The 25,839-nt window shown below is 58.0% G+C and overlaps 2 protein-coding genes across 8 annotated transcripts; both read left to right on the forward strand.

Annotated features, from left to right (window-relative positions):
- The first annotated feature begins 1,525 nt into the window (after positions 1 to 1,525).
- On the forward strand, positions 1,526 to 8,539 carry INCA1 (inhibitor of CDK, cyclin A1 interacting protein 1). Of its 2 annotated transcripts, XM_084863316.1 has the most exons (7): positions 1,544 to 1,574; positions 3,085 to 3,156; positions 5,707 to 5,820; positions 6,520 to 6,559; positions 6,807 to 6,997; positions 7,453 to 7,618; positions 7,827 to 8,539. In XM_084863316.1, exons 2-7 carry the CDS (start codon positions 3,113 to 3,115, stop codon positions 7,968 to 7,970), a joined length of 699 nt encoding a protein of 232 aa, XP_084719442.1. In that variant the 5' UTR covers positions 1,544 to 1,574; positions 3,085 to 3,112; the 3' UTR covers positions 7,971 to 8,539. The 2 variants fall into 2 exon arrangements, with proteins under 2 accessions (XP_084719443.1, XP_084719442.1); XM_084863317.1 differs by lacking the exon at positions 5,707 to 5,820 and having other exon boundaries at positions 1,526 to 1,574.
- A 98-nt stretch (positions 8,540 to 8,637) lies between these two features.
- Positions 8,638 to 25,811, forward strand: CAMTA2 (calmodulin binding transcription activator 2). Of its 6 annotated transcripts, none has more exons than XM_084863245.1 (23): positions 8,638 to 8,718; positions 9,955 to 10,048; positions 10,214 to 10,317; positions 11,924 to 11,991; positions 12,078 to 12,213; positions 12,768 to 12,854; positions 13,100 to 13,253; positions 13,574 to 13,708; positions 14,344 to 15,284; positions 15,890 to 16,016; positions 17,476 to 17,610; positions 19,558 to 19,673; positions 20,282 to 20,466; positions 21,236 to 21,314; positions 21,478 to 21,700; positions 21,939 to 22,240; positions 23,278 to 23,474; positions 23,716 to 23,899; positions 24,112 to 24,183; positions 24,286 to 24,306; positions 24,480 to 24,649; positions 24,827 to 24,901; positions 25,008 to 25,811. In XM_084863245.1, exons 2-23 carry the CDS (start codon positions 10,018 to 10,020, stop codon positions 25,069 to 25,071), a joined length of 3,606 nt encoding a protein of 1,201 aa, XP_084719371.1. In that variant the 5' UTR covers positions 8,638 to 8,718; positions 9,955 to 10,017; the 3' UTR covers positions 25,072 to 25,811. The 6 variants fall into 6 exon arrangements, with proteins under 6 accessions (XP_084719371.1, XP_084719373.1, XP_084719374.1 ...); XM_084863247.1 differs by having other exon boundaries at positions 12,783 to 12,854; XM_084863246.1 differs by having other exon boundaries at positions 8,640 to 8,718; positions 9,960 to 10,048.
- The last annotated feature ends 28 nt before the right edge of the window (positions 25,812 to 25,839 follow it).

Consider the following 25,839-nt stretch of genomic DNA (forward strand, 5'->3'; position numbering starts at 1 on the left):
GACAATGGGCAGGGGAGGGCGGGGTCATCCTGCATCCATCCAGCCCGGGGCTCCGGGTTGGGGAAGCCAGGATACCTGTCTTTATGGGGAAGGGAGGGTAACCCTGGGGTCTGTCTCCCTGAAAAGGGGGAGAAGGGAAAGGGGCAGGCAGGTCTGGGCCCCCTGCCTGAGGCCAATGCTATGGCGTCCACTGCCCTGGGGAAGGTGCCAGACTGGAGCCCAGGAATGTGGGTGATCGGGTGCCCACACCCTGGGAGGAGAGGCTGAGCAGCCTACGCCCACGGAGGCAGGGTGGAGAGTGTGGAGAGAGATTCGGGGATGCCGGGGCCCCTTCTGAGACCCTAAAGGGCCTCAAACTCCTGTCATGTTGGTTGGATCTCACCTCACCGGCCTTGGGGGTGGGAGCACAGAATGCGAGGGCTGGTCTGTCCCAGGGCAGGAAGGGAATAGCTGAAACTAGAGGCTTTCTCAGGAAGAACAGCCCTGACCCCCCAGATCCTGATCCCACTGGTGGGGACACTCAAGGGTTTCCCCCATGGGGGCCAACGGAGCGGGGACTGGGATGGCCCGGCTCGGGGACAGCGGGGAAAGGGCTAGGGGACAGGCAGGTCAGCCAGTGCAGCGCAAAGGAGCAGGGGGTGCAGGGAGGGCCACGACTCGGGAAGGGTCGACCCACCCGAACCGAAGCCTAAAGGACCGCCTGGACCCTGCCCGCCCGGCAGTCCGCACCCAGGCCCGGTCCCCGTCCTCCGGTGCAGCCAACCGACGGCGGCCCGGGCCTGGCACCTCTCCGCGCCTCCGCGGGACAAACAGCACATGACCCGCTCCCTGGCCAGCCGGCCCTCCCGGGTCGCGCTCACACGGGGACCCCGCTCCCGCCCCCCAGCCCGACACATTCCTCCGCGGGCGCCCCTCCCTCCCCTCCCCCAGCTCTCACTTGGCGGCGGCGGCGGGGCTCCCGAGCGGCCGGCACGGCGCACGGAGACAGACTTCCCGGGAAGCGGGGGGCGCGAGCGGGGCGATCCGGGGCCGGTTCGGGGCTGCCCCCGCCCCTCGCCGGGTCCCCGGGCGGCGGGCGGGCGGCCGATTCACGCCCCGCGGGCGGCTGCAGAAGCGGCGCCAGCGGCCGGCGCCCGCCCGGGCAGCGCGAGCTGGGGCGGGAGCGAGGGGCGGGGAGCCGGCGGGCGGGCGCGCGCACGCGGGAGGGCGGGGGCGCGCCGCTCGGAGCGGGGGCCCGGGAGCGGCTGGAGCCGCTGTTAAAGGGGCAATGCCCTCGGGACTGTGGGCCCACCGGGCGGGCGAGGGCGAGGGGGGTGCGGAACCAAGTCACGGCCGCCGAAGGGCGAGCTGGACGCCAGGGTTCGGGAAGGTTCTTAGCGCCTGAGGAGCCAGAGCAGGTGGGGCGGACCCCACAGGGGACACGGGCCAGCGCCGCGCACGCGCACGCGGCGGAGGCGCGCTCGGGGGCGTGGCCTCTCGCCGGGCCCCGCCCAGGAGGCGGCTCCGCGCAGGCCCCGCCCCCGTCGCCGCCGGCCTGGCGTTCTAGAACTGGAACTCGCCGGCAGCTGCCTCAGGTGCCCGGGCCAAGTGCGGGCAGCGGCGGCACAGCCACCGGCGCTCTGCTCCTGCCGCCACCTCAGGCCCAGGCCGCCCGCCCCTGCAGACCCAGGCCGTCCCCTCAGGCAGGAGCCCTCATCCATGGGGGGCCGCTGCGGTCCTCCGACTCCCAGGCGTGGCTGCCCGCGAAGGCCTGCCCGTGCCCGTCTGGCTGCCACGCCAGGGCCGCCTTAGCCCCCTTAGGCGAAGCCACACACCGGCCTGGCCCTTCCCTCCGGGCAGGGCCGCCCACCCTCCCTCCGCAGCCCAGACCCCTCCGGCCCTCATCTGCTCAGGGAGGCCCTGACTGCACCCCGGTCAACTGCCGAGTGCTCCGTCCCCTTTCCCGAGGCCCCGGCCTGTCCCTCAGATCTAGGTCACCCGTTTAGACCCAACCACCTGAGTCCGAATGGCCCTCAGTTCCCACCTGGCCCCTGAGGCCAGCTTACCCCGTCCGGCCCAGGGCTTCCCATGTAGACCCCTCCTGCCTTTTCAGCCCAACTCCATCCCACAGGCCACCTCAGCCCCACGCATCCTCTGTTCTCTCTCACCTGACTGCTGTCCCAGCCCATCTGCGGTTGCCCTTGGATAAAGTTTCCAATCGGCCTTTCCTTTTACGTTTCCTACAGACACTCTTTGCTACTGGCATCCTTACATCCCAGCTGGCTCTCGGGTTGTATTTGGCTCCCCTGCCCCTGGCTCCATGCAACTGACCTTTGCGCACCTTGACCTGTAGACATTCCCAACTGCCCCCTCCTTCCCTGTGACCACTCTGTCCACAGGAATACCTTTAAAGCTCTCTTTCCTTTTTCAGGACCCACTATCCTCTTTCTAATCTCTAGATCTGCTACTGGTCTCAACCCTCAATTCTCTAACTGCCCCCAACCACCAATTCCATACCACAATCCATAGAAACCTCTGTCCTACCTAGTTTCCACCTGCCATCCCTTTTCATTTCATCATCTCCTAATTAAGGAACTTAACTGCCATTTGTAAATTTCACCTACTCTATACATTTGGCTTCAGAAATTTTATTTTCTCCTTTATCTTTTTTAGAATATATTTTATTGATTTTTTTTTTCTACAGAGAGGAAAAGAGAGGGATAGAGAGTCAGAAACATTAATGAGAGAGAAACATCTATCAGCTGCCTCACACACACACCCCACTGGGGATGTGCCCACAACCAATGTACATGCCCCCGACCGGAATCAAACCTGGGACTCCCCAGTCTGCAGGCCAATGCTCCATCCACTGAGCCAAACCGGCTAGGGCTTCTCCTTTACCTTTTACCACATCCACGTTTCCTAGGCTCTCCATCTTCAACCTGCATATTCAGCTGATAGACATGTCTGGCACCAGGAATACCTTTAAAGCTCTTTTCCTTTTTCAGGACCCACTATCCTTTTTCTAATCTCTAGGTCTGCTACTGGTCTCATCCCTACAGCCATTTCCATGAGTGAATGACTCATTTTTCATTATCCTCCTAGCCCTCAGTCCAGCCAGCCCAGTCCAGTCATGCAGGTACAGGAAGATGGAGACAACCTCATCCCCTTTGCCAAGTGAGTCGTCCCCACCCAGTGGGGAGAACAGGGGCAGGATGGAGAGGAGATTGCATGCCTGGGCTCTTTCCTAAGAAGAGTTGGAAATAAGGAACAAGAAGCTCAATGCCTGGGCTCAGGGGATTGATGACTCATTAATTTATTCAACAAATCATTTTTGAACACTGCATTGTTCCAGGCACTGTATTAGGCACCAGGGATTCAGCAAGTAGAAAGACAGGGGTCCTGTTCAAAGGGCTTACATTCAAGAAGGAGGAGACAGAATATGCAAATAAACCTCATTTCAACTAGTGAAAAATTAAAAAAAAACAGTATAATAGGAAAATAGAATGTAGTAAGGTGATTGTGAAAGACTGTTCTAGGGAGGTGAATTTAAATTGAGATCTGAACAATGAGAAGGGGCCAGTCTGATAAGAACCACTAGGGAGAAAAAGGAATCGTAGGTTTTATTTTTTCACTTCTTGGGAAGGGAGAGAGGGGGAGAGGAAGAGAGAGAGAATGATAATTGATTGAATGTCTCCTGCACGAGGCCTGACTGGGGCTGGGATCAAACTCCAAGACCCTTCAGCGTGAGGGCCGTGGCTCTGACCATTGGGGAGCACCAGCCAGGGAGGAATAGCAGGTCTTTTAAAGCTCCCAGAAACAGGCGTGGTATCTTCTAGGACCAGGATCAGGCCAGTGTACCGGAAACTTAGGATGAGAGAAATATAGACAGTAAATTCAGACAGGCAGATGACCTAGTAGGCCATTGAAAAGAGTTTGGATTTAACTCCAAGTACAGTAGAAATCAGTGGAAGTTGGTGTTTCTTTAACCCTCACCCGAGATTTTTTCCATTGATTTTTAAAGAGAATAGAAGGGAGGAGGAGAGACAGAAACATCCATGTGATAGAGACACATCAATTGGTTGCCTCCCACATGTCCCAGATCAGGGCTGGGGATCCAGCCTGCAATCCAGGTAGGTCCTTGACCGTAATAAAATCTGAGACCCTTCAGTCCTTGGACCAATGCTCTAAGCACTAGAAAAACCAGGTAGGGCAATCAGTGGAAGTTTTTAAGCAAGGAAATAACTGCAGGCTTTTTTTTTTTTTTCTTCAACTTTTTTATTACAGAAAATTTAAACAAATACAGAAGTAGAGAAGGTAGCAAAATGAACTCAGCTTCAATAATTGTCATTATGTGGATAATCATCTCATCTGTATACTCACCCAGCCTCCTACTACTCAGATTATTTTGAAGTAAATCTCAAATTATACATCATTTCACATGATCGCGTCTAAAAGATCACTCAGGCTGTTCTGTGAAGAGTAGTTTGTAGGGATCAGATAGAAAGAGGCCATTGCAATAGTCCAGGCAGTGTAGCAGATGAGCTGGAATATGGTGATGGGAGTGGAAATGAGGAGGAGTGGTCAAATATGGGTGTATTTTAGTTGTAGAATTGATAGGACTTGCTGATAGATTTGGGAGGTGAGGGAAAAGGAGGTATTCCAGGTTTGGGGCTCTAAAAACTGGGCATTAGGGGCCTTTCAGTGAGATGGGAAGGCTAAGGAGATGTTGAGTGGGCAATTGAACCTGCAAGTCTGGAGTTCAGGAAAGAGGCTGGCTAGAAACACAGATTTGGGCGTCATTAGTGGTATTTAAAGTTATAGGGGCAGGAGGAGATTAAGTCATGGGCCTGACTGAGATCACCTAAGGAGGGATGGGAATGGAGAAGATGCAGGGCTCAGGTCTAAGCCCCCGGACACTCTCCTCCTAGAGAGCAGGAGAGCAGTCATCATTCAGTCCGCAGGCTTGGAGGTGAGGAGCACTGATCTCAAACAGCTCCGTAATTCCCTCACCACCTTCAAAGACATTAGTCTTCCTGAGATGGGGGAGACGAAGCAGGAGTAAGCAGGAATTCTGCTCTCCTGCATCCTTGCATTAACCTGTCAATCATCATCTGAATAGCTGATCGCTGGGCCTTCCTATTTAACAGCCCCGCTTGCTAAATATGATGTTCTCCGGTTGTGGGGTTTAGCAGCTTGAGATTCAGTGAGATCTGAGGCTCAACAATAGCCAATCTCCACCCTCATCCCAGCTCCAATCTTTCAAATCAGAGGCTTTACCACCTTCCTCAGCTAAAATGGATTAAGTGGGGACATAGCCTGTGAGCGTCTGAGTAGTTGTAAGGTCTCATGGAAAGACAGGGCCTAGCCATTTGGCTCACTGGATAGAGTGCCAGCCTGCAGACCAAAGGGTCCCGGTTTGATTCTGGCCAAGGGCATATACCTTGAAGAAAAAAAAGGGGGCACATACCTTGATTGCAGGCTCCTCCCCAGCCCAGGGATCCTGGTAGGGGCACATCCAGAAGGCAACCAATCGATGTGTCTCTTTCACATAGATGTTTCTGTCTTTCCCTCTCTCTTCCACTCCCTAAAAATCAATGGAAAAATATCCTCGGTGAGGATTAACTAAAAATAAATAATTAATAAATAAGACAGGGCCTCTGAATCCCTGGGGTGAGTAGATTTAAGGGCAGAGCCAGATCCTAGCCTCCCTTGTCCTCACCTCAGGTGTTCCAGGGTGGTCAGCCGATCTTCCCCCCCAAGCTTGCCTTCCCAGAGCCTCAGACGGACACCCCAGCGTTATGGAGACATCTTCTGGGACAACCTTAGTCAAAAGCCCAGGTGGGTAGAAATGGAGAAAATGAGGACTAACTGGAGGTGGGAAGGTGAGGCTGTACAATTAAAAAAAAAAAAAAAAAAAAAAAAAAAAAAATATATATATATATATATATATATATATATATTTTAAATATATTTTATTGATTTTGTACAGAGAGGAAGGGAGAGAGATAGAGAGTTAGAAACATCAATGAGAGAGAGTCATCGATCAGCTGCCTCTTGCACACCCCCTACTGGGGATGTGCCCGAAACCAAGGTACATGCCCTTGACCGGAATTGAACCCGGGACCTTTCAGTCCCCAAGCCGACACTCTATCCATTGAGCCAAACCGGTTTCGGCATAGGCTGTACAATTTTTAACACTCATAAAGCTTTATAGCCCTGGCCTGTGTGGCTCAGTTAGCTGGAACAAGGAAAGGTGACAGGTTTGATCCCTGGTTGGCACAAGCGAGGAGGCAACCGATCAATGTTTCTCTCTCCCTTCTTCTCACTCCAAAGTCAATAAAAGCATGTCCTCAGGTGAGGATTAAGGCGGGGAAAGCTTTATGGCAATATGCACTAGTCTGGGAATAACTGCCTCGCCGGCTGATGGACACTGTAGCTCCTCATGCCAGATAAACAGGTGGTTGGGAGGGATCTTTAGAGAAACAACCCGGATGGGGGTGCCTCTCTGCACTTAGCCCCCTTTCTTGTGCTTCACAGCTCCACCTGGATGGAAGAACAGTGCACCCCACCCCTGCTGGTATGACAGACTTTCTGCCCCTCACTACTCCCCAGTTAAAATGGCACCCCAGCTCTCCTAGTCCACGTCCCCTCTAGCGCCCCCCAACCAAAGCACGGAGCAGGCCCTCCTTTCTATCAGTCGTGTTTTCCTGATCACAGCCGTTTTCGTGATCTGAGCTTCCCAAGACCCCGGACTCCCTATGTCAGTGGAAGCTCCCCGAGAGCCCCAGTTCTGCCATCTCTCTCCTTTCCCGTCTTCGGCACAGGGAGCCACCGGTTCTTCCCAGCCTGGCGTGTACGGCCCTGAGGGGCTCCCACCCCCTGAGCTGCTCTTCAGAAGAAAGAGAAGGAGGTCGTATCTGGCAGGAATGCAGGGACGTGGGGGCATCCCAGCCCGAGTAAGGGCTGTCACTTACCACCTGGAGGACCTAAGGAGGCGACAGAGAATCATCAATGAGTAAGGAGAGACATCTGGGCTCCGGGCGCCTAGCAGGGTTTGGAGGCAGAATGGTTTGAGCTAAGGAAGGGGTGGAGGGTTTTGAACGAATTGGAGGTTGTTTGGGAATGAATCATGAACTTGGTGGGACTGCAGCAGAATTTCCATAATGTGGGAAGGAGGGAACTAAGGGATGGTGCAGGAGCCATAGGAGCTGGAAGAAGTGGAAACTGGATCGCTTAGCACAGGAAAGCACTCCAGAGAACGGGAGGATCGTGGGCAGCTGGTGGTCACCTCTGAGTCCTTGGACCAAACACACTTCAGTCTGAGGGGAGCAGACAGTGGGAGTGGAGCGTTGGAAGTCAAAGGACAATGCCCCTGGGTCCCAGCTTGCAGTGTTTTAGGACAGAAAGGTGAGGAATGGAGAGACCGGAAGTGGCCTCCAGGCACCCCTGCTAAGCCTAAAATCTCCACAGACTAAAGAAGGCCCAGTGGAGCAGCTCTGGCGCTGCAGCCGAGCCCCCGGTGCCAGGCGAGGCGAGCTGTGGGCTCCCCAGCACCAGCGAGCGCCCTGACCTGGAAGAGGAGGGGGCGGCCTTCCCACAGGAAGGAGACCACGCCCTCCCTCCCGGCAGGGCCCAGGTACGGTGCGAGAGGAAGTCGGAAGGGGGGTGGAGGGTGATGTGGGTGCCGGGGCTTGCATGGAGAGGCATCGGAAGCCAAGAGCCAAGTTGGCTTGCTGGGTTTGAGGGGAACAAATCAGAGATGTGGGGGTATCTGGGTATGGGCACTGGGAAATCTGGAGGGACATACTTTTCTTTCTTTTTTTCAATCTTTCTCCTCTTTGCAGCTGCTTTGGTCTCCCTGGAGTCCCCTGGTCCAGGAAGGATCTTTCCTCTCCAGGCGGCTGAGCTCTCTGACCCCCTGCAGCGCTTTCAGAGCCAGTAGGAACCCCCTTTCCAGTACCTGGGGGATGGAGCTGCCCGAGGAATAAGGAAGAACCGTTATGAAGGCTCTGCAGACTGAAAAGGCCCATGGATGGTAAAGAAACCATCCTGCCTATCCAACAGGCTGGCGCTGCCTCAGGGACCCGAGCCGCCTCCTTGTCGCTGGAATCACCCCCAAAGGCATTTCCCCGGTTTTAGTCCTTAGCCTCTCCAGCTTCCCCTCCCATCTCTGCACTGGGCACCAACAGCCCCCGGGCCTCCCGGCTCACCCCCCCCCCCCCCCCCCCAGCTCCCAGGCCGCTCCCCGCAGCGTTCTTTTCCCGGGTCTTTCATTAAAAGCAAAACACGTTGAGCCCAGAGTTGTCTTTCCGGGAAGCAGTGATGGAAAGGCTCGTGGGCAAGACCCAGCCACAATGAAGTCGGGCTGGGTCCCCAAAAGGCAAGGAGGATTGCTCTGGGCGAGAAGTCTGCCCCCCAAGTCCAGCGTTCCTCGCCCAGCACCGGGCAGCCCCCGCGTCCCACCGTCACGCCAGCGGGGCGAGCTTCCGCCTCCGGGACCCCGGGACCCTGCCCTCCACCCCGCTGCCTCCCCAGGGGCTTCCCGGCACCGAGTCCACCCGCCAGCGCCCCACCCGGAGCCCCACGGCGGCACCGGTTCCCTCCGCGACCCTCTTCCCTTAACTGGGAGCCCCGCCCCGTGCGCAGTGACGTCGGACGCCGCTGTCAGCCGGCGCTGGGGGGGGTCGGTGTGGGGTAGAATGGCCGCTGCCGCCGTCACCTGCGGGACCCCGGGAGGTAAGAGCCAGGGCCTCTGGCCCGCCTCCCCGCCCCCGCGCCAGGGGGCGCCGCTCCACCCGCCCCGCCGCGGCGCCGCGCGGAGACCACCGCCCTCCTCCGGCCGCTCCTCCCGCTTCCGTCCTCCTCCCCCGCGCCGGGAGCCGCTCCGCCCAGGGCCCCACCGCGGACCTGCGCGCGGGGACTGCCTAGGGGACCCCCGGACCCCCGCGGCCCCTCGGGCGCCGCGCGCCCGCGGACTCTGCTCCGCAGCTTCCCCAGAACATCCCTCCCTCCCTGCGGACTGGAGGCAGGACCCTCCCAGCTCCGAGCTTCTCTGGGGACCACCGCCCCCCGCGGGGGGCCGCCCTGGGCCCGCCCGGCACCCTAGTAGGCGGCCTCGCCCGGACTGTGCACCTGCGCCCTGGGCGGAGTCCTCACCCCAACCCACGCAGCCGAGCTCGGAGGGGCCTCCCCCCCCTTCATCCTCGGACACCTGGCGGAGCCCGCACTGACAGCCTCCTCCAGCTCCATCTGTTCCCCCCGGAGGGCGGGGGCTCGGGCTGGAGCTGGGTGTAGATGGGGTAGGGTCCGCTGGAGGCCGGGGCAGCAGAGGCTTCTGGGGAGGGTGGTAGGTGAAGGGTGGAGAGGGCTGTCAGCCTCCGGATTGTCCTGAGGGTGGGAAGCTGGGTCGTGGGTGACTATCCCAGGTTGTCCTAGGCCTTGACCATGCTGGACCAGAGCGAGAGGTGAGGAAAGGTTGTCAGAGCTGTCTTTCCTCTTGGAAAAATCAAATAGAGAAGGGACTCAGGGTGTGTCTTCTAAGGCCTCGCTCTCCACTGGACTTAGATCTCCTGCCCAACGCCCAACCCCCAGCATCCAGGCTCTCATTTGCCAAACCATTCTCCAAGGACCGGATGCCCTGAGTCCCAGTCCCCAGGACCTGACCCCGCCAAAGCCCCAGCCTCCTCCAGAGCCTACGCTGTAGGACGCCAGTCCCGTCGGTGTCTCCCCTCCCCCACCCTCCCCCACTCCACCCTGATTACTGACTCTTCCTGATTACTCTTCTGCCGTGGGCCCCGCTCACGTTGGTTCCTGGCACCAGGTCTGTCCCCCTCCCCCACTCTCACATCAGAGCCTATCCCCTTCCTTCCTCTCTTCCTCTTCTCTCCCACGGCCCAGTTCTGCGCTGCCTCTCCCACCTCACCCTGGATAAGGGTGAGGGCTTCGGCCATGACCTGTTCTCTCTTATCCCAGCACAGACTCCCCCTCCCCCCGGCCCCTCCGGCCAGGGGTGACCTTGCCCCTGGAGCCCTCACCATGAGTACCAAGGACACCACCGAGGTTGCTGGTGAGTTGACAATCCAGGTTCCCACTTGGGACACAACCTCCCTCCCTCCCGGCCCTGTGGTGCCTGTGGTTCTCGGACTCCCTGCTGTCCGGTCCCCCCAGTGCTCTGGATTCAGCCCTTTGCCCTGGGCCCGCACCCTGAGCCCTCCTTTCTGATTTCCTCCAGAGAACAGCCACCACCTGAAGATCTTCCTCCCGAAGAAGCTGTTGGAGTGTCTTCCTCGATGTCCACTGCTGCCTCCAGAGCGGCTGCGGTGGAATACAAATGAGGTTTCCTAGGGAGCTTGGGGGATCGGGGCGTAGCAAGGCCTGGTGAGAGGGAATGAGGGTCTCCCAAGTGCAGAGCACTGTTCCCCGCTCTTTGGGGGGCCCAGGGGAGGTATAAAGACCTGCATCTTGTAGGAACTCACTTCTTGGCATGGCCACCTGAGTAAGAATAATAGCCACCACCTCTACAGTGTTTCTTACAAACCAGGGACTGCGTTAAGCACTTGACCTCCACTATCTCGTGCTGCAGCTCTGATGATGCTATCTCTAGAGCAAGCACGGGTATCCCCATGGTATAGATGAGGAAATGACTTACCCCATGTGCTTTTCTGACTCGCTCCAGAGTTCTTTTTTTTTCTTTTTCTTTTTTAATATATTTTATTGATTTTTTTACAGAGAGGAAGGGAGAGAGATAGAGAGCTAGAAACATCGGTGAGAGAGAAACATTGCCTCTTGCACACCCCCTACCGAGGATGTGCCCGCAACCAAGGTACATGCCCTTGACCGGAATCAAACCCGGGACCTTTTAGTCCGCAGACCGACGCTCTGCCACTGAGCCAAATCGGTTTCGGCCAGAGCTCCTCTTTTTTTTTTTTTTATTGATTTTTTACAGAGAGGAAGAGAGAGGGATAGAGAGTTAGAAACATCGATGAGAGAGAATCATCGATCAGCTGCCTCCTGCACACCCCCTACTGGGGATGTGCCCGCAACCAAGGTACATGCCCTTGACCGGAATCAAACCCAGGACCTTTCAGTCCGCAGACCAACGCTCTACCACTGAGCCAAACCGGTTTCGGCCAGAGCTCCTCTTTTAACCACCACTTATGCTTGCTCCTTCTGGAGGGCACGTCCTGTGTTACACACCTTCTGTGCTCCCTCCGCCCAGTGCTTTGTATGTACTTGGTGGTTGATCATAATTGATTTGATTATTGGATTAGAAGAGGACTGTCAGTCAAAAGGGGTGTGTGTGTGTGTGTGTGTGTGTGTGTGTGTGTGATTGTTAGGGCTAGAGAGGTCAGCAGCACTTCATGGAGCTCTGGGAAGGGATTTGGTCTATGAATGGCTAGGATTTCCCGACTCAAAGATGTGTACATGGCCCTTCAGACTTGTACAGCACTAACACTGAGGATATTTTGCTGCTCAGTTCAGGGAAGAATCAATGGTTCAGTCTGGCAGGGATGGTAGGTGCAGTGGTAGGTGAATGTAGGAGCGATGGTTTGATCCCTGGTCAGGGAGAACCTTGGAGTCAGGCTGAAAAATCTGGAATTCCTGGTGAAGTTTTCTGAGTCAGGAAGTGGCACAAAAGTGGAATTTGGAGAGTAAAATAATGATGAACAAAGAATGACGAAGAGCTTGGGTCTGGCCCCAAGGTAAAAGCCCCAGTTGGAGGGGAGGGAGGGAGTCAGGCTGATGGAATTCCAGAGGTTAGACTTTTGTTTGCGATGGAACCTGGGATTCTGAGAAGGGCGAGCCTTGCTGGGTCCAGAGAGCTGGCAGCATCCTCCATTAGCGGCCAGAATTCAGTAGAGAGAGACCCCGAGGGGTGGCCAAGAGGCCAGTCTGAGACTGGTTGCAGGGGACACCCACCTGAGTGCCTCCTCTTCCACAGGAGATTGCATCCTACTTGATCACCTTTGAGAAGCATGAGGAGTGGCTGTCCTGTGCCCCAAAGACAAGGTGAGAAAGTTCGTGAAGGTGGCGAGTGGCAGGGGTCCTGGGTTTTGTTCATGGAACTCAAGGCCAACCCTACCTACCGCCTTCAGGCCCCAGAATGGCTCCATCATCCTCTACAACCGCAAGAAGGTGAAATACCGGAAGGATGGCTACCTCTGGAAGAAGCGGAAGGATGGGAAGACCACCCGAGAGGACCACATGAAGCTGAAGGTCCAGGGCATGGAGGTAAGCGAGGCACCCTGCTCGCCTGCCACGGCCCGCCCTTCTCAGCCCTTAGCTGGGTTCCAGCCCTGTCAGGACTTGGGACCATTGTCTGCCTCGCCACCCTCCCTTCTCACTCGCTTTGCATCAGCTGGCTGATAGCCCACCCTCCACACCCCATTTCCCTCCACATCCCGGCTCTGCAGCCCTTAGGGTGTGCCTCCCCTGGAGGACACCAATGCCCAGCCCCCTCACCTCACTTGCATTTCCCTCGGGGGTCCAAGCACAGGTTTATCTTCCCCGAATCATTGCTCCTCATCTCAGTTGTGTTCTTGCCCCGCCCTCGGATTTCCAGATAGTCCTATATCTCAAATGTGATCCTCATCCTGAGGCCCGGGCCCCAGTGTGCCCTCCTCCTGCCTCTCACCCGTGACTGGGGGGGGCTGGGGTTTTGAAGGGGTGGGGAAGGGATGGGGGTGGGTCGGGGTGAAGAGGAACTGGTGGGAAGATTGGGATTCCTGCAAAGGGACTGAACAGAGGAAGAGTTGGGGAGCAGACTAGCCCTCCCCCCACCCCAGCCTGTCTCCTGGCAGTGTCTCTATGGCTGCTACGTTCACTCTTCCATCGTCCCCACATTCCACCGGCGCTGCTACTGGCTGCTCCAGGTAAGGACGGGGGCAGGAGCGCTCAGGGAGGCACCCTCTTCCTGGCTCTTTGAGGGACATGGAGTCTGGAAGGGCGCAGTGAAGGGTGGCTAGTTCTGAGTGGGTAAAGGGGCTTGGGTGGCGGGGAGTTTGGGATAGAGAGAACCAGAACTTGGGGATGGAGTAGGGGGTTCCGGGGGGGGAAAGTGGAGACCAGGAAGCCGAGCCCTTGGATCTCAGGGCCCCATCGTGCTCTGTGCCCTCAGAACCCGGACATCGTCCTTGTGCACTACCTGAACGTCCCCGCCCTGGAGGATTGTGGAAAGGGCTGCAGCCCCATCTTCTGTTCCATCAGCAGCGACCGGCGAGAGTGGCTCAAGTGGTCCCGGGAGGAGCTGCTGGGACAGCTGAAGCCCATGTGTAAGGCAGCAGGGCTAGGATGGTACTCCCAGGGAGAGTGGGAACAGGGCCCTCCCAGAGGCACCAGGAGCCTGTGGGGTGACCATGTCCGTCTAAGCCAGAGGGAGCTTTCCTGCGGGGGTGCTAGGCCTCCTGGCGAGTTCTCACATGGAGAAGGGACAGCTGTGAACTACAGATGCAAGCAGTCTCGAGGCTGCTGGCCTCTGTGCCCTTGGCCAGAAGTCTTGGAGCATCTCAGGTGCTTGAAGGAGCCGAGCTGTGGAGGTTCTCTGGGGACTTTTGTGGGGGTCCCATAGCACTTCCCCCCACCTCTCCCCTAGTTCATGGCATCAAGTGGAGCTGTGGGAACGGGACGGAGGAGTTCTCTGTAGAGCAGCTGGTGCAGCAGATCCTGGACACCCACCCGACCAAGCCTGCACCACGAACCCATGCCTGTCTCTGCAGCGGGGGCCTTGGTGAGTGACCCCGACTTTGGAGCTCTCGTCCTGACTGGCCACACTGCACTTAAGCCAGGGGGGTATCTATCTTGCTGGGATTTGCATGCCTTCCCATCTGGGCGTGCACTGACCCCGGCTCCTTTTTCTTGAGTCTTGGCAGCCCAGCTTTTTTCTGCCTTCTACTCTTAGCAACTCCTTCCACCCCAGCACTCCCACTTAGACCCAGCCTTAGCTTTTCTCCTAATTGGTACCCCGTAGTTCTGTTCTTTTGTCCTTTTTTTTTTTTGGGGGGGGGGGGGTTACCTATTTTTCTCACCTTTCCTTCAAGCCCTCTGTCCCCGCCTCTCCCGCTCCATGCTCCTTCAGTCCTGTTTAACATGAGGAAGGAGGAGTATTTCTGCTGCCCCGCAGTGGCCATAATCAGTATTACAGCTCTAGTATATAGCGGAGTCCCAGCCACTGCATGAAGGTGTGGGGAAAGGTGGGGGTGGGTCCGGGTGAAGAGGAATTTGTGGGAAGATCGGGATTCCTGCAAAGGGCCTGCACCGAGGAAGAGTTGGGGAGCAGACTAGCCCTGGCCCCACCCCAGCCTGGGGATGATGGAGAAAGATGTGTCCCATCCCTTCTCTCTTCCCTGCCCCTTTCCATTCCAGGTTCCGGGAGCCTTACGCACAAATGCAGCAGCACAAAACACCGCATCATCTCTCCCAAAGTGGAGCCCCGCGCTTTAACCCTGACCTCCATCCCCCATCCCCACCCCCCTGAGCCCCCTCCCCTGACAGCCCCACTTCCCCCAGAGCTCCCCAAGGCACATACCTCCCCATCTTCTTCCTCCTCTTCCTCCTCTTCCTCGGGCTTTGCAGAACCCCTAGAGATCAGACCTAGCCCTCCCACCTCTCGAGGGGGGTCGTCGCGGGGAGGCACCGCTATCCTCCTCCTGACGGGGCTGGAGCAGCGTCCTGGGGGCTTGACGCCCACCAGGCACTTGGCTCCCCAGGCTGACCCGCACCCGCCCATGAGCCTGGCAGTGGTTGTCGGCTCGGAGCCCTCTGCCCCACCAGCTCCTCCCAGCCCTGCCTTTGACCCTGATCGTTTTCTCAACAGCCCCCAGAGGGGCCAGACATATGGAGGGGGGCAGGGGGTGAGCCCAGACTTCCCGGAGGCAGAGGCTGCCCATCAGCCCTGTCCTGCCCTAGAGCCTGCTGCTGCCCTGGAGCCCCAGGCAGCTGCTCGGGGTCCCCCTCCACCATCAGTAGGGGGTGGGAGAAGAGGAAACTGCTTCTTCATTCAAGATGATGACAGTGGAGAGGACCTTAAGGTCCAGGGGCCTGCCCCACCCATACCTTCCCCCCCTCCTTCCCCACCCCCCTCCCCTGCCCCCTCGGAGCCATCGGGCAGGGTAGGCAGAGGGGAGGCCTTGTTTGGAGGAGCCAGTGGGGCCGGCGAGCTGGAGCCCTTCAGTCTTTCGTCATTCCCAGACCTTATGGGAGAGCTCATCAGCGAGGAGGCTCCAGGCATCCCTGCCCCAAACCCGCAGCTCTCACCTGCTCTCAGCACCATCACCGACTTCTCCCCAGAGTGGTCCTACCCAGAGGTGAGTCTCTCTTACCCCATGGTATGGGGCCTAGTTGCCATGGCTGCTTAGTCCTCCCAACCTGTATTTTTCCACAGTGTGGCTTCTTTCCTGTTTCCATAGTCCTTCTGACTCACCCTTCTCCCTCCCTTCCCATCCCACGTGGTGGTGTGAGCCCCTAGGTGCCCAGGGACTCATTCCCTTGGTGACGTTCACAGGGAGGGGATTGGGGCCACTTATTGCGGGAGAAGAGAAGCCATAGTGGGGATGTGATTGCAGACTGTGGGAAGCTAAAAGACTGTGTCTTCATTAGTAGGGAAGTTCTGCTTTATGCTGCCCTAATGAGGGGAAGGAGGAACTACAGTTGGGGCCTAAAAAAAGGACTTCCTCCTGATGACAGCTATCTGCAAATGAGTCAGTAGCCTTGGGTGAGGCTAGCAGGCTTAGGAGGAAGGCAGGGATATTGGGGAGGAGGGACAGACTAGGTGACCTTACCCCAGGGGGTCCTGTCCAGTCCTTGTACCCCCAGATTCTAGCACAGGGCCTGAGAGTCTACATTACTGAGTGAGTGAGTGAGTGAATACCAACGGAGCTCTAGCCACAGGGCCCTCTGATTCTGTCTGCAGGGTGGGGTCAAGGTGCTCATCACAGGTCCTTGGACGGAGGCCTCCGAGCATTACTCCTGTGTCTTCGATCACATCGCAGTGCCAGCATCACTTGTCCAGCCTGGTGTCTTACGCTGCTACTGTCCCGGTATGGGGATGGGGACGAGTGGGGGGAGGGACTAGCTAATGGCATTTAGGACTTCTGGAAGCACTGGGGGCAGACTTGTTGAGTTGTTCCTGAGAGCTCACAGCATTCAGTCCTGAGGCTGAGTCCCACGTCCTCCAGCAGGCAAATGAGCCTGGGCTCAGGTGTCAGAAGGTCTGGGTTCTGGTCCAAGAAATCTGCTCCTTCCTGGACTTGTGACCTCAGATACGTCTGCTCTTTTCCCGGGTCCTTGGCCTCCCCTCCTGCAAGGTCAGGGAGTCTCTGATGTCTGTTCCGGCCTTAGAGCCAGAGTCCAGCTCTTGGAAGAATGAAAAGGGAGAGCTGTTGGTCTCCTCCGATCGAAGGACATTGGCTTCCATCTAGTACAGTAACCGTTAGCCACCTGTGCCCGTTGCAGTCAATGAAAACTAAGTAAAATTTAAAATTCAGTTCCGCAGTCACACTACCCCCATTCTGAGTGGTCAGCAGCCACCTGGCCAGTGCTGCCCTATTGAGCAGTGCGGATAATCCCTTCCATTATTGGGCAATTTTTAAAAAAAAACTTTGTTTTATTGATTTTTTACAGAGAGGAAGGGAGAGGGATAGAGAGCTAGAAATGTCGATGAGAGAGAAACATCGACCAGCTGCCTCCTGCACACCCCATACCAGGGATGTGCCCGCAACTAATGTACATGCCCTTGACTGGAATTGAACCTGGGACCCTTCAGTCTGCAGACCAGCGCTCTATCCACTGAGCCAAACCGGTTTCGGTTGGGGAATGTTTTGTTAGGCAGTGCTGGTCTGGACGTCACTGCCAGAACAACCTCTAGTCTCTGCCCTTTAGCCACCACCCTTGCCCCCGACCCTGCACTCAGCAGTCAGCCCGCCTCACTGTGAACCCCAAAGGCTCCCCAGTGGCACGGTGGCAGCTTTGTCACCGATGTGTGAGTTCTCCCCCATCTCAACAGCCCTGTTCAGTGGTGCACAGGTGGTGCGCCAGGGACCAGGGCCTGATGGCTCCCTTTCCAAGGCCATAGCGGGGACATTGCTCTCACCGCTGGTGAGCAGCCAGCTCTCCTTCCTCCCATCTTAGCAACGGGGCCATGACGTCTGGACACTGGTTTTGGGAGACCAGGGGGTTTACACTCCATCAAATTACTTACAAGTATGGGAGTCTGTTGGCCCTCGGCTTCCAGGCCTTGGTGCCGAATAACAAACATCCTTAATTCCAGGGTCCAGAGTCCAAGGGGTCGCTGGCCCGTAGCGGGTATTGAGTTCTCAAAGGAAAGGAATCCCTTCCCAGTTAGTGCAAGGCCCCCTTCCCCCCGAAGCCAGCAGCCTGTTGGCCCACAGCAGGGGAGCCGGGAGGCTCACTGTGAAATGACGGTCCGTGGCTCCAACACGGAGGGCCAGCGAAGGCGCTGGGGGAGAGAGCCCCTCTCACTGACCTTGCCCTCCCCAGCCCATGAGGTCGGGCTGGTGTCTTTGCAGGTGGCCGGGCGGGAGGGACCCCTTTCTGCCTCCGTGCTCTTTGAGTATCGAGCCCGCCGATTCCTGTCCCTGCCTAGTACTCAGCTCGACTGGCTGTCCCTAGATGGTAAGTAGCGAGGCCTCTGATCCCCAGGGTCGGGCCCCACAGGCTTTGAGTATGACACTCCTCCACGCCTCAGCACTCAGGGCCACCACCGAGCCCACGTGTACCGGCCTTTCTCAGCTCCCGCTTCTAAATGCGGCGGCAGCTTTTCTCCCCTCCTCTTCCCTGTGCGTCTGGAGCCCGTTTGCCGCAGTCTTGTCCTGCCTTCTCCGCCCCAAAGAGGCGGGAGCGGGGACAGGGCCGAGGGCAGTCTATATAGGATGTGCGAGTGTGTACATGCATATAGACCTGTATTGTTTTCTTCTCCATAAAGATGGGTATTTACTACAGGAAATTATAGAACAGCACAACCTAAAAGTGAAAACTGCCGATACTACTACTCAGTAATATCTACCACTTTAATAGCATGTTGTACTTTCTCATACAAACACACAAAGAAGTGCAAACATGCGTGTGTATGTGTCTATTTTTTAAGTATATTTTTATTGATTTCAGAGAGGGGGAAAAGAGAGAGAAACATCGATGATGAGAATCATTGATGGGCTGCCTCCTGCATGCCCCACCTTGGGGATCGACCCTGCAATCTAGGCATGTGTCCTGGGTAGGAATCGAACCGGGACCTCCTGGTTCATATTTGATATGTATGGGTGTCTCGAATACATAGGTCGATGCTCAGCCACTGAGCTGTGCTGGCTGGGCTGTGTGTATTTGCTTAAATCCAGCACTGGCTTTGAGAAATTGTTTCCCTCCGCTGCTGCCTTTCTCAGGGTGTGCGCTTCTCTGTCTTCTCCTCTGGGTGTCTCTGTTGCCGCCTCCGGGTGCCTCAGTTCTGCGGTCACCCTGCGGTGTCTCCCGCCATGCCTGCTTGTCTCCCTCCGGCTCGTCCTGGCTCACCGCCCCGAGCGGCCCCTTCAGGGGGCTGTGTGTGGGTTGCCCCGCAGCCTACCATGGGATCTTGCCAGGCCTCCCGGGCCTGCTCTGTCTGTCCTGCGGTGACTGCCCCTCGCCTTCCTATCCTGTCCCTGCCTAATCAGTTACACCATCGCTCCCCCCCACCCTCATTTCTCCTTCGACCAGAGTCTTCACTTGTCCCTCTCCTTCTCTTCCTTGTTGCTGTTTGGAACAGTCCCCAGCTTTCCTTCATCCTCTCTCTCCTCTCTTTATCTTGTTTAGCCTTTCTGCTCTCTCTCCTCCCTCTTATACAAGGGTTTCTGCTCATCCTTCTCCACCTTCCTCCCCACCATCACTTCCGTGCCTCGGCCCCTTCTGCCTAGCATCTCAGCACATCCCTGACCTCCAGCCTGTTTCTTGATGCTTGTTTTTCCATGGCTCTGATCCCCTCCCGCCCCTCCTCCTTGTCCTTGTGTGATCTCAAGAGGGGACAGATATAGCTTTGGATGTGTGTGTGCGCGCGTGTGTATTTGTGCATGGGGTGAGGGGAGGAGGAGGAATGGATGGCTATCCATCTCTGTCACGTTCCCTCCCCGCCATCCTCTTTGTGGACAGCTGTGGGGGGCCAGGAGGAAGGGGCGGTGCTTTTCAAATCACAGTTCCTGAGCGGTTTGGGGCTAACAGAGTCCTTCAGCCCCAGCATGGGGGACAGAGGTAGTGCCTGGGGAAGAGCGGACAGCCTTTCCCTGGTTCCCCGAGGAGCCGGCTGAGGGAGTGTGTGTACGACCTGGAGCAGTTCGAGGCGGGATACTATGTGGGAATTCCTCCTGTGTCTGCCTCGGAGGACACAGCTGTGGTTCTGGATTCTGGTCCTGCCTGGGTCGATGAGTAGTGTTAAGAGCCCTAGCTTAAGGACCGAGTTTCAGAGGGGGGTGGGGAAAGGAGCAGAGGTAAGGACGTGATTCAGCGTCTTTACCTCCCAGGCCCTGGGATAGGTCCCGTTCGCGTTAAGGGCATCGCCTAGACCCTGCCCACAGCCCCCATCCCCTTCCCCCTCAGACAACCAGTTCCGGATGTCCATACTGGAGCGGCTGGAGCAGATGGAGAAGCGGATGGCAGAGATCGCGGCAGCTGGGCAGGCACCTGGCCAGGGTCCTGACGGGCCTCCGATGCAGGTACTTCCATGAGGGAGCCAGGGAGCGGAAGGAGGGTCTTCCTAAAGAAAATGGCTCTCACTCTCCCGTCCCCCACCGCCTCAGCCGGCCCTCCTCCCCAGCCCTGACGTCACCCTGCTCCCACCCCCGCCCTGTGGCAAGAGCGGCTATTCTGGGCACCCTCTTGGCATGACAGGCTTCAGACTATTTCTGGTCTGAAGAAGGGTGGAGGTGAAGGAGACGGTGGGGGAGGGGACCAGGAGGTTGGGGTCCAGTGCTCTGGGAGACCTGAGTGTCTGAGGGAAGAAGACTGGGAGGAAGAAGACTGGGAGAGGCATCTGTGGATGTGGCACTGATCTGAGCTGATGTGCAGGCACAGCAGGGGCGGGGGACTGTGAGATCTGGCTGCCAGAGGGTCTGCAGGAAGTTGGCTGTGGGAGTAGGGGACACCCAGGAACTTGAACTGGGAGAACTGGCAGGCCTTCAGAGGGGTGTGTGGTGGGAACCTGGAGTGAGGAGTGTGGGAGGGCAGAGTTAGAAGCTGAGAGGCCAGGTATGGGATGGCCAAGGCCATCTCAAGCCAGAGGACCACATGCTCAGTTCTCTGCATAAGGTTGTGTGTATTGCAGGATGAAGGCCAGGGGCCCGGGTTCGAGGCCCGGGTAGTGGTCTTGGTGGAGAGCATGATCCCACGCTCCACCTGGAGGGGTCCTGAACGTCTGGCCCACGGAAGCCCCTTCCGGGGCATGAGCCTTCTGCACCTGGCCGCTGCCCAGGGCTACGCCCGCCTCATCGAGACCCTGAGCCAGTGGCGGTGAGCAGGGCCAGCAGGGCGGGGACTGGGCAGCCATTGGCACAGAAGTGTCAGGGGGCTGAAGCCTTGCTACGAGGGAGCTGGGGTCACTGGGAAGGAAGAGGGGCTGGAAGATGTGTGTTGGAAGAAATTTTAATATCCCCTGAGTTACAAGACTGACTTCCTGCCCTCCTCACATTTATTTATTTTTCCATCACCATAGATCCTCTCTTTGCTGCTTCCACGGCCACCCCCCATCCTATAATCACCACACTGTTGTCCATGTCATGAGTTTTCTTCATATATGTGTGTGTGTGTGTGTATGTATATATATATATATATATATATATATATATATATATATATATATATATTGATTTCAGAGAGGAGGGAGGAGAGATAGAAACATAAATGACGAGAGAAAACCACCGACCAGCTGCCTCCTACACTCCCCCCACTGGGGATTGAGCCCACAACCCAGGCACGTGGCCCTGGCTGGAATGGAACCCGGGATCCCTCAGTCCGCAGGCTGATGCTCTATCCACTGAGCCAAGCCAGACAGGGCATGAGTTCTCTTTTTCCTTCATTTTTGTTCAATCTCTCCACCCACTCCCAACAACGCCCCCCCCCCCACCCCCCGCCCCCATCACATTTATTAATTTCTGACTACCTCATCCCACTGACTGTCGTGCTTCTAGACAGCTGGCTTCCCGGGCCCTTCATTCCTATGTCCCCACTTGGCCCACTTTGTCCCTGACTGGGCTCTGCTGTCCCTCCCCAAACCCTCCAGAAGTGTGGAGACCGGAAGCTTGGACTTGGAGCAAGAGGTTGACCCGCTCAACGTGGATCACTTCTCTTGCACTCCCCTGGTGAGGGCGCGGCGTCCCCGTGCGTGTGGGGCGGGGAGACGGGGAGGGGCCTTGCAGGGAAGACCTGCAGGAAAGGGGAGGACGAGGGACTGAAGATGGGCCGCCTGGAGAAAGGGCCTCGGGCCTCACCTCCGCCTGCCTCCCCTCCTGCCCTTGCCCTTAGATGTGGGCATGTGCCCTGGGGCACCTGGAAGCTGCTGTGCTCCTTTTCCGCTGGAATCGGCAGGCGCTGAGCATCCCCGACTCGCTGGGCCGCCTGCCCCTGTCGGTGGCTCACTCCCGGGGCCACGTGCGCCTGGCCCGCTGCCTGGAGGAGCTGCAGAGGCAGGAGGCTTCAGCCGAGCCCCCGCTAGCCCTGTCGCCACCCTCCTCCAGTCCAGACACAGGTGAGGGTTACCCCTGATCTTTTTAAGGGGGGCTGTGGGTGAGACAGGAGGCCAGGGAAGCTGAAGAGTGGGAGACAGAAAGTGTGGGAGGGGGGAAATGGAGGAGGAGGCAGGGAAGGGAGATAATACCAACAGGAACGGACAGACAGGGAGACGGACAGCAAAGACGGGGCAGGTGGGAGACTCGAGGGAGGGGAGACGGTCCCTGCTGCCCTCACCCTCCTCCCTTACCTTCCAGGTCTGAGCAGCGTCTCCTCGCCCTCGGAGCTGTCCGATGGCACGTTTTCTGTCACGTCAGCCTATTCTAGTGCCCCCGACGGAAGTCCCCCCCCAGCTCCTCTGCCAGCCTCTGAGATTGTTATGGAGATGGCCCCAGGCCCGCTCTCCTCTGGTGCCCCAGAGGCCCCCCTGCTCCTCATGGACTATGAAGCCACCAACCCCAAAGGGCCCCCACCCTCACCACCTCCTCCCCCTCCAGCCCTGGATGCAGGGGCTGCTCCAGAGGAAGCTTACAGCCCCCCGGCTGTGGACGTGATCCCGGTACTGCTCACGTGGTGGAATTATGAGGGCTAGAGAGAGGGGTGTGGGGGGTGGGTGTGGGGGGAGCCAGCTAGTCCATGAAACAGATGGAGTCTTGCTTCAGTTTGGGAAGCAGCAGCTATCTACCCTCCTTTTTGGACAAGCAAGGTCATCCTCTGCTTAACTTCTACCAGAGCTTGACTCAGAAGTCATGAGGCATCAGAGGCTAAAAAATCTGGGGAGAATCTTCAGTGAGAGCTGGATTGTAGGGGTTACCTGTTGGTCCATGAAGAGACAAGCTTCCTGGGGAACCAGAGTGATGGAGGGAAATTGGGAGGGTTGTGGGAGAGAGAGCTTGGAAGATGGAGAGGTACCTGGCAAGCACTTGGTGAGGAGGAAGCTTGTACATAGAGAAAGCTAAGGAGCTTATGGGTTAAATAAATGAGAGCAGCTCTTTAGGAACAGCAGCAAGAACCGGAGGACATGCGGGCTTTAGAGAGGCTGCTGGATCAGCGAGGGCAGGGTAGCACTGTAAGTACAGAAAACTTAGCGGTTCCACAAGGTGGGCCGTGTCACACGTGGCCAGCAGGAAGTGCTGCAGGGTCAGGACTGGAGTGGAAGCCAGGCTGGAGCCGTTCCGTGGGGCGTCGTGTGGTTGGCTGAGCTGGTTCTTGGAGAGCTGAAGCGGGTGGGGGTGGCAGGCGGGGCCAGACCTGTGGGAATGATGTGCTGGCATGGGCCCGGCCTGGGTAGGACAGTAAGCAGTCAGCCTGGGAGGCTAAGTCCTTCATTTGCTCAGCTTGACTCTCCATCTGGAGTATGTCCTTCCCACCCTGTTCTCCACAACGTCTCCACACAGGCGGAGGCCCGTAAGTACAAACGCGTGAATGTGTAATAGGGGCTGAGAAAGGCGGGGCTAGAAAGGACAGCAATCCCTGATGCCTCATCTGGCGGTGAGAGGAGAAACAAGGCAGGAAGGGGACTGAGGCTACGGCTGTGTCAGGGCAGGAACACCTGGCAGTGGGGACCCCCAAGGCTCACCCCGCTTCTCCATCCAGGTGGACATGATCTCCCTGGCCAAGCAAATCATCGAAGCCACGCCGGAGCGGATCAAACGAGAGGGCTTTGTGGGGCTGCCCGAGGCGGCAGCCTCCCTGCGGGAGCGGACAGGGGCCCTGGGGCTCAGCGAGACCATGTCCTGGCTGGCCAGCTACCTGGAGAACGTGGACCACTTCCCCAGCGCCGCCCCTCCCAGGTGACCAGCTGAGGGCAGAGCCTCCGGGCTCCTGTCCCAAGGGAGATGGGAAGGGGGAGGCGGCTTCCCCGCAGCCCACGGCCCATCCCGGCAGAGGCCCTGCGGGCCTTTGAGGGCATCGAGACTGGCTGTGCTCTGAAGCATGCTCTCCAGGCTCCGTTGGTGGGGCTGTCCCTTCACAGCTCCCCCTGGGCCAAGAGGGCCTTCACATGCCCATGACTGCCTCTCTCTGCCCCCACAGCGAGCTGTCTTTTGAGCGGGGACGCCTGGCGGTCCCTCCAGCGCCTTCCTGGGCAGAGTTTCTCTCTGCATCTGCCAGTGGCAAGATGGAGAGTGACTTTGCCCTGCTGACATTATCGGATCACGAGCAGCGGGAGCTGTACGAGGCAGCCCGAGTCATCCAGACGGCCTTCCGGAAGTACAAGGTCAGGAGGCCGGGAGGTCTCCGGGAAAGAATGACGCCATCTTTGAGTCAGGGCAGACTGTGGGCTCCCAGGACTTTGGGAGGGAGAGCAGTCACCCAAAGTGGCCTTGGGCGGAAGGTCAGGGGACCTCAGGCCTCAGGCCAGGTGGAAGGGCAGGTCACACGTCTGTGAGGTGGGCCTTTAGGTGCTGAGGCTTTCTGCTTTCCCCTCAGGGCCGGTGGCTGAAGGAGCAGCAGGAGGTAGCGGCGGCTGTGATCCAGCGCTGTTACCGGAAGTACAAGCAGGTGAGTCCCTTCCTCTAACGCAGAACCAGCCACACACCCCCACCCCAGCCCAGAGCATCCAGAGTGCTGCTGGAGCCCTGACTCCCCTTCTCTCTCCACAAGCTGACCTGGATTGCACTTAAGGTATTAGGCATGAGGTCCGGGTGTGAGGTGGTCTGTGGTGATTCAAGCTTTTCCACGAGCGTGTGGATTAGGGAGAGAGAGAGACCTGCGCCAGCTGAACTTGGGGTGACCCTCAGGGGTTTGGTTTCTGTCCCTCCAATTCAGCCCGCCTCCTCTCCTCCCCGCTCCCCCAGTTTGCTCTCTATAAGAAGATGACGCAGGCGGCCATCCTGATCCAGAGCAAGTTCCGAAGCTACTATGAGCAGAAGCGATTTCAGCAGAGCCGCCGGGCAGCTGTGCTCATCCAGCAGCACTACCGCTCCTACCGCCGCCGGCCCACGGGCAGCCTGCCGCCCCGCAACAAGTAGGGGCCCGCCCCAGCCTCCGTGCCTGCCCGCCGCCCCCATGCCCACGGCCCACAGACCCCCAACTCCCAGCCCTTCGTTCTGCCCCAGGCCTTCCTTGCGAGGGTCCCAAAGGGCTGAGGATGGGATGCCTGAGTGTTGGGTGAGTTTTCCTCATCTTTTCTTCCTTCTGCCAGAGGCTCCTTTCTCACCAAAAAGCAGGACCAGGCAGCCCGGAAAATCATGAGATTCCTGCGGCGCTGCCGACACAGGTACCCATCCTTCCTCCTGCTGGATGATTCTGCTCAGCCACCTCCATCAGCCCCCACCTCCCCAGGTCTGCTGGCCTCCTCTGACTCCTTCCTTGTTTCTCTGCAGGATGAGGGAGCTGAAGCAGAGGCAGGAGCTGGAAGGGCTTCCCCAACCTGGACTGGCCACCTGACCTCTCCCCACTCTGAGGCCGCTCCCCGCCGTCCTAAGGGAGAGGGCCCTGGGGGAGGAGCCCCCTGTCGGCAGCTTTCCCCGTCACTCTGTTTGGAGATCTCCCGAGGTCTCTACACGCCTCCCCCTCCAAAGTGCTGAACTCCCTCCCCGACCCCAGCTCCTCTTCCCGCTGGGCCGTGCCCCCCCTTTTGGCCCCTGGCTCCAGAAGACCCACACCCCACACGCCCGGATCTTCAGCCGTGAGCTCCGGAGCCCTGCCTGCCCCTTGTCCACAGCTGCCCCCTGGCCTGCACCCGCCTCCCCCTTCCCCGGATTGCCTTATTTATTTGTTGGACGCGTCTCTGAATGTATCGGCCTGGCCCCACCTGCCTTCGCCGCGCTCGCCCCTCGTGTTTCAGGGCCCACCGTGCCCCACCGACTCCGCATGTCTGCGTCCGCTTCCTCCCCTTCTGGCCCCGTCTCCCCCGTCACTCCGGCCCTGGCCACCACCTCCGGGGCCGAAGGGGAGACTGTATAGGAGCACGCTGCGGAGTCCACCCCATCCCATCCCTGACGGGAGGGGTTTGTAAATATGTAACATACAGAGTATAGTGAAGAGTCTATTTAAGGCGCCGCGGGGAGGGCTGCGTGGCCGGGCTGCGGCTCCCGGACGCTGTAGGGGCCTCCGCCAGCCCCACGAGCACTTTCTACTTGTGCATGGGCTTAGTTCCTGAGATGCCATTAAACATCGCTGCACCAGCCGGCCTCCGACTTCTGTCTAAGGCGG

Source organism: Pipistrellus hanaki (assembly GCF_964339955.1).
Source record: "Pipistrellus hanaki genome assembly, chromosome: 16".
Lineage (NCBI taxonomy): Eukaryota > Metazoa > Chordata > Mammalia > Chiroptera > Vespertilionidae > Pipistrellus > Pipistrellus hanaki.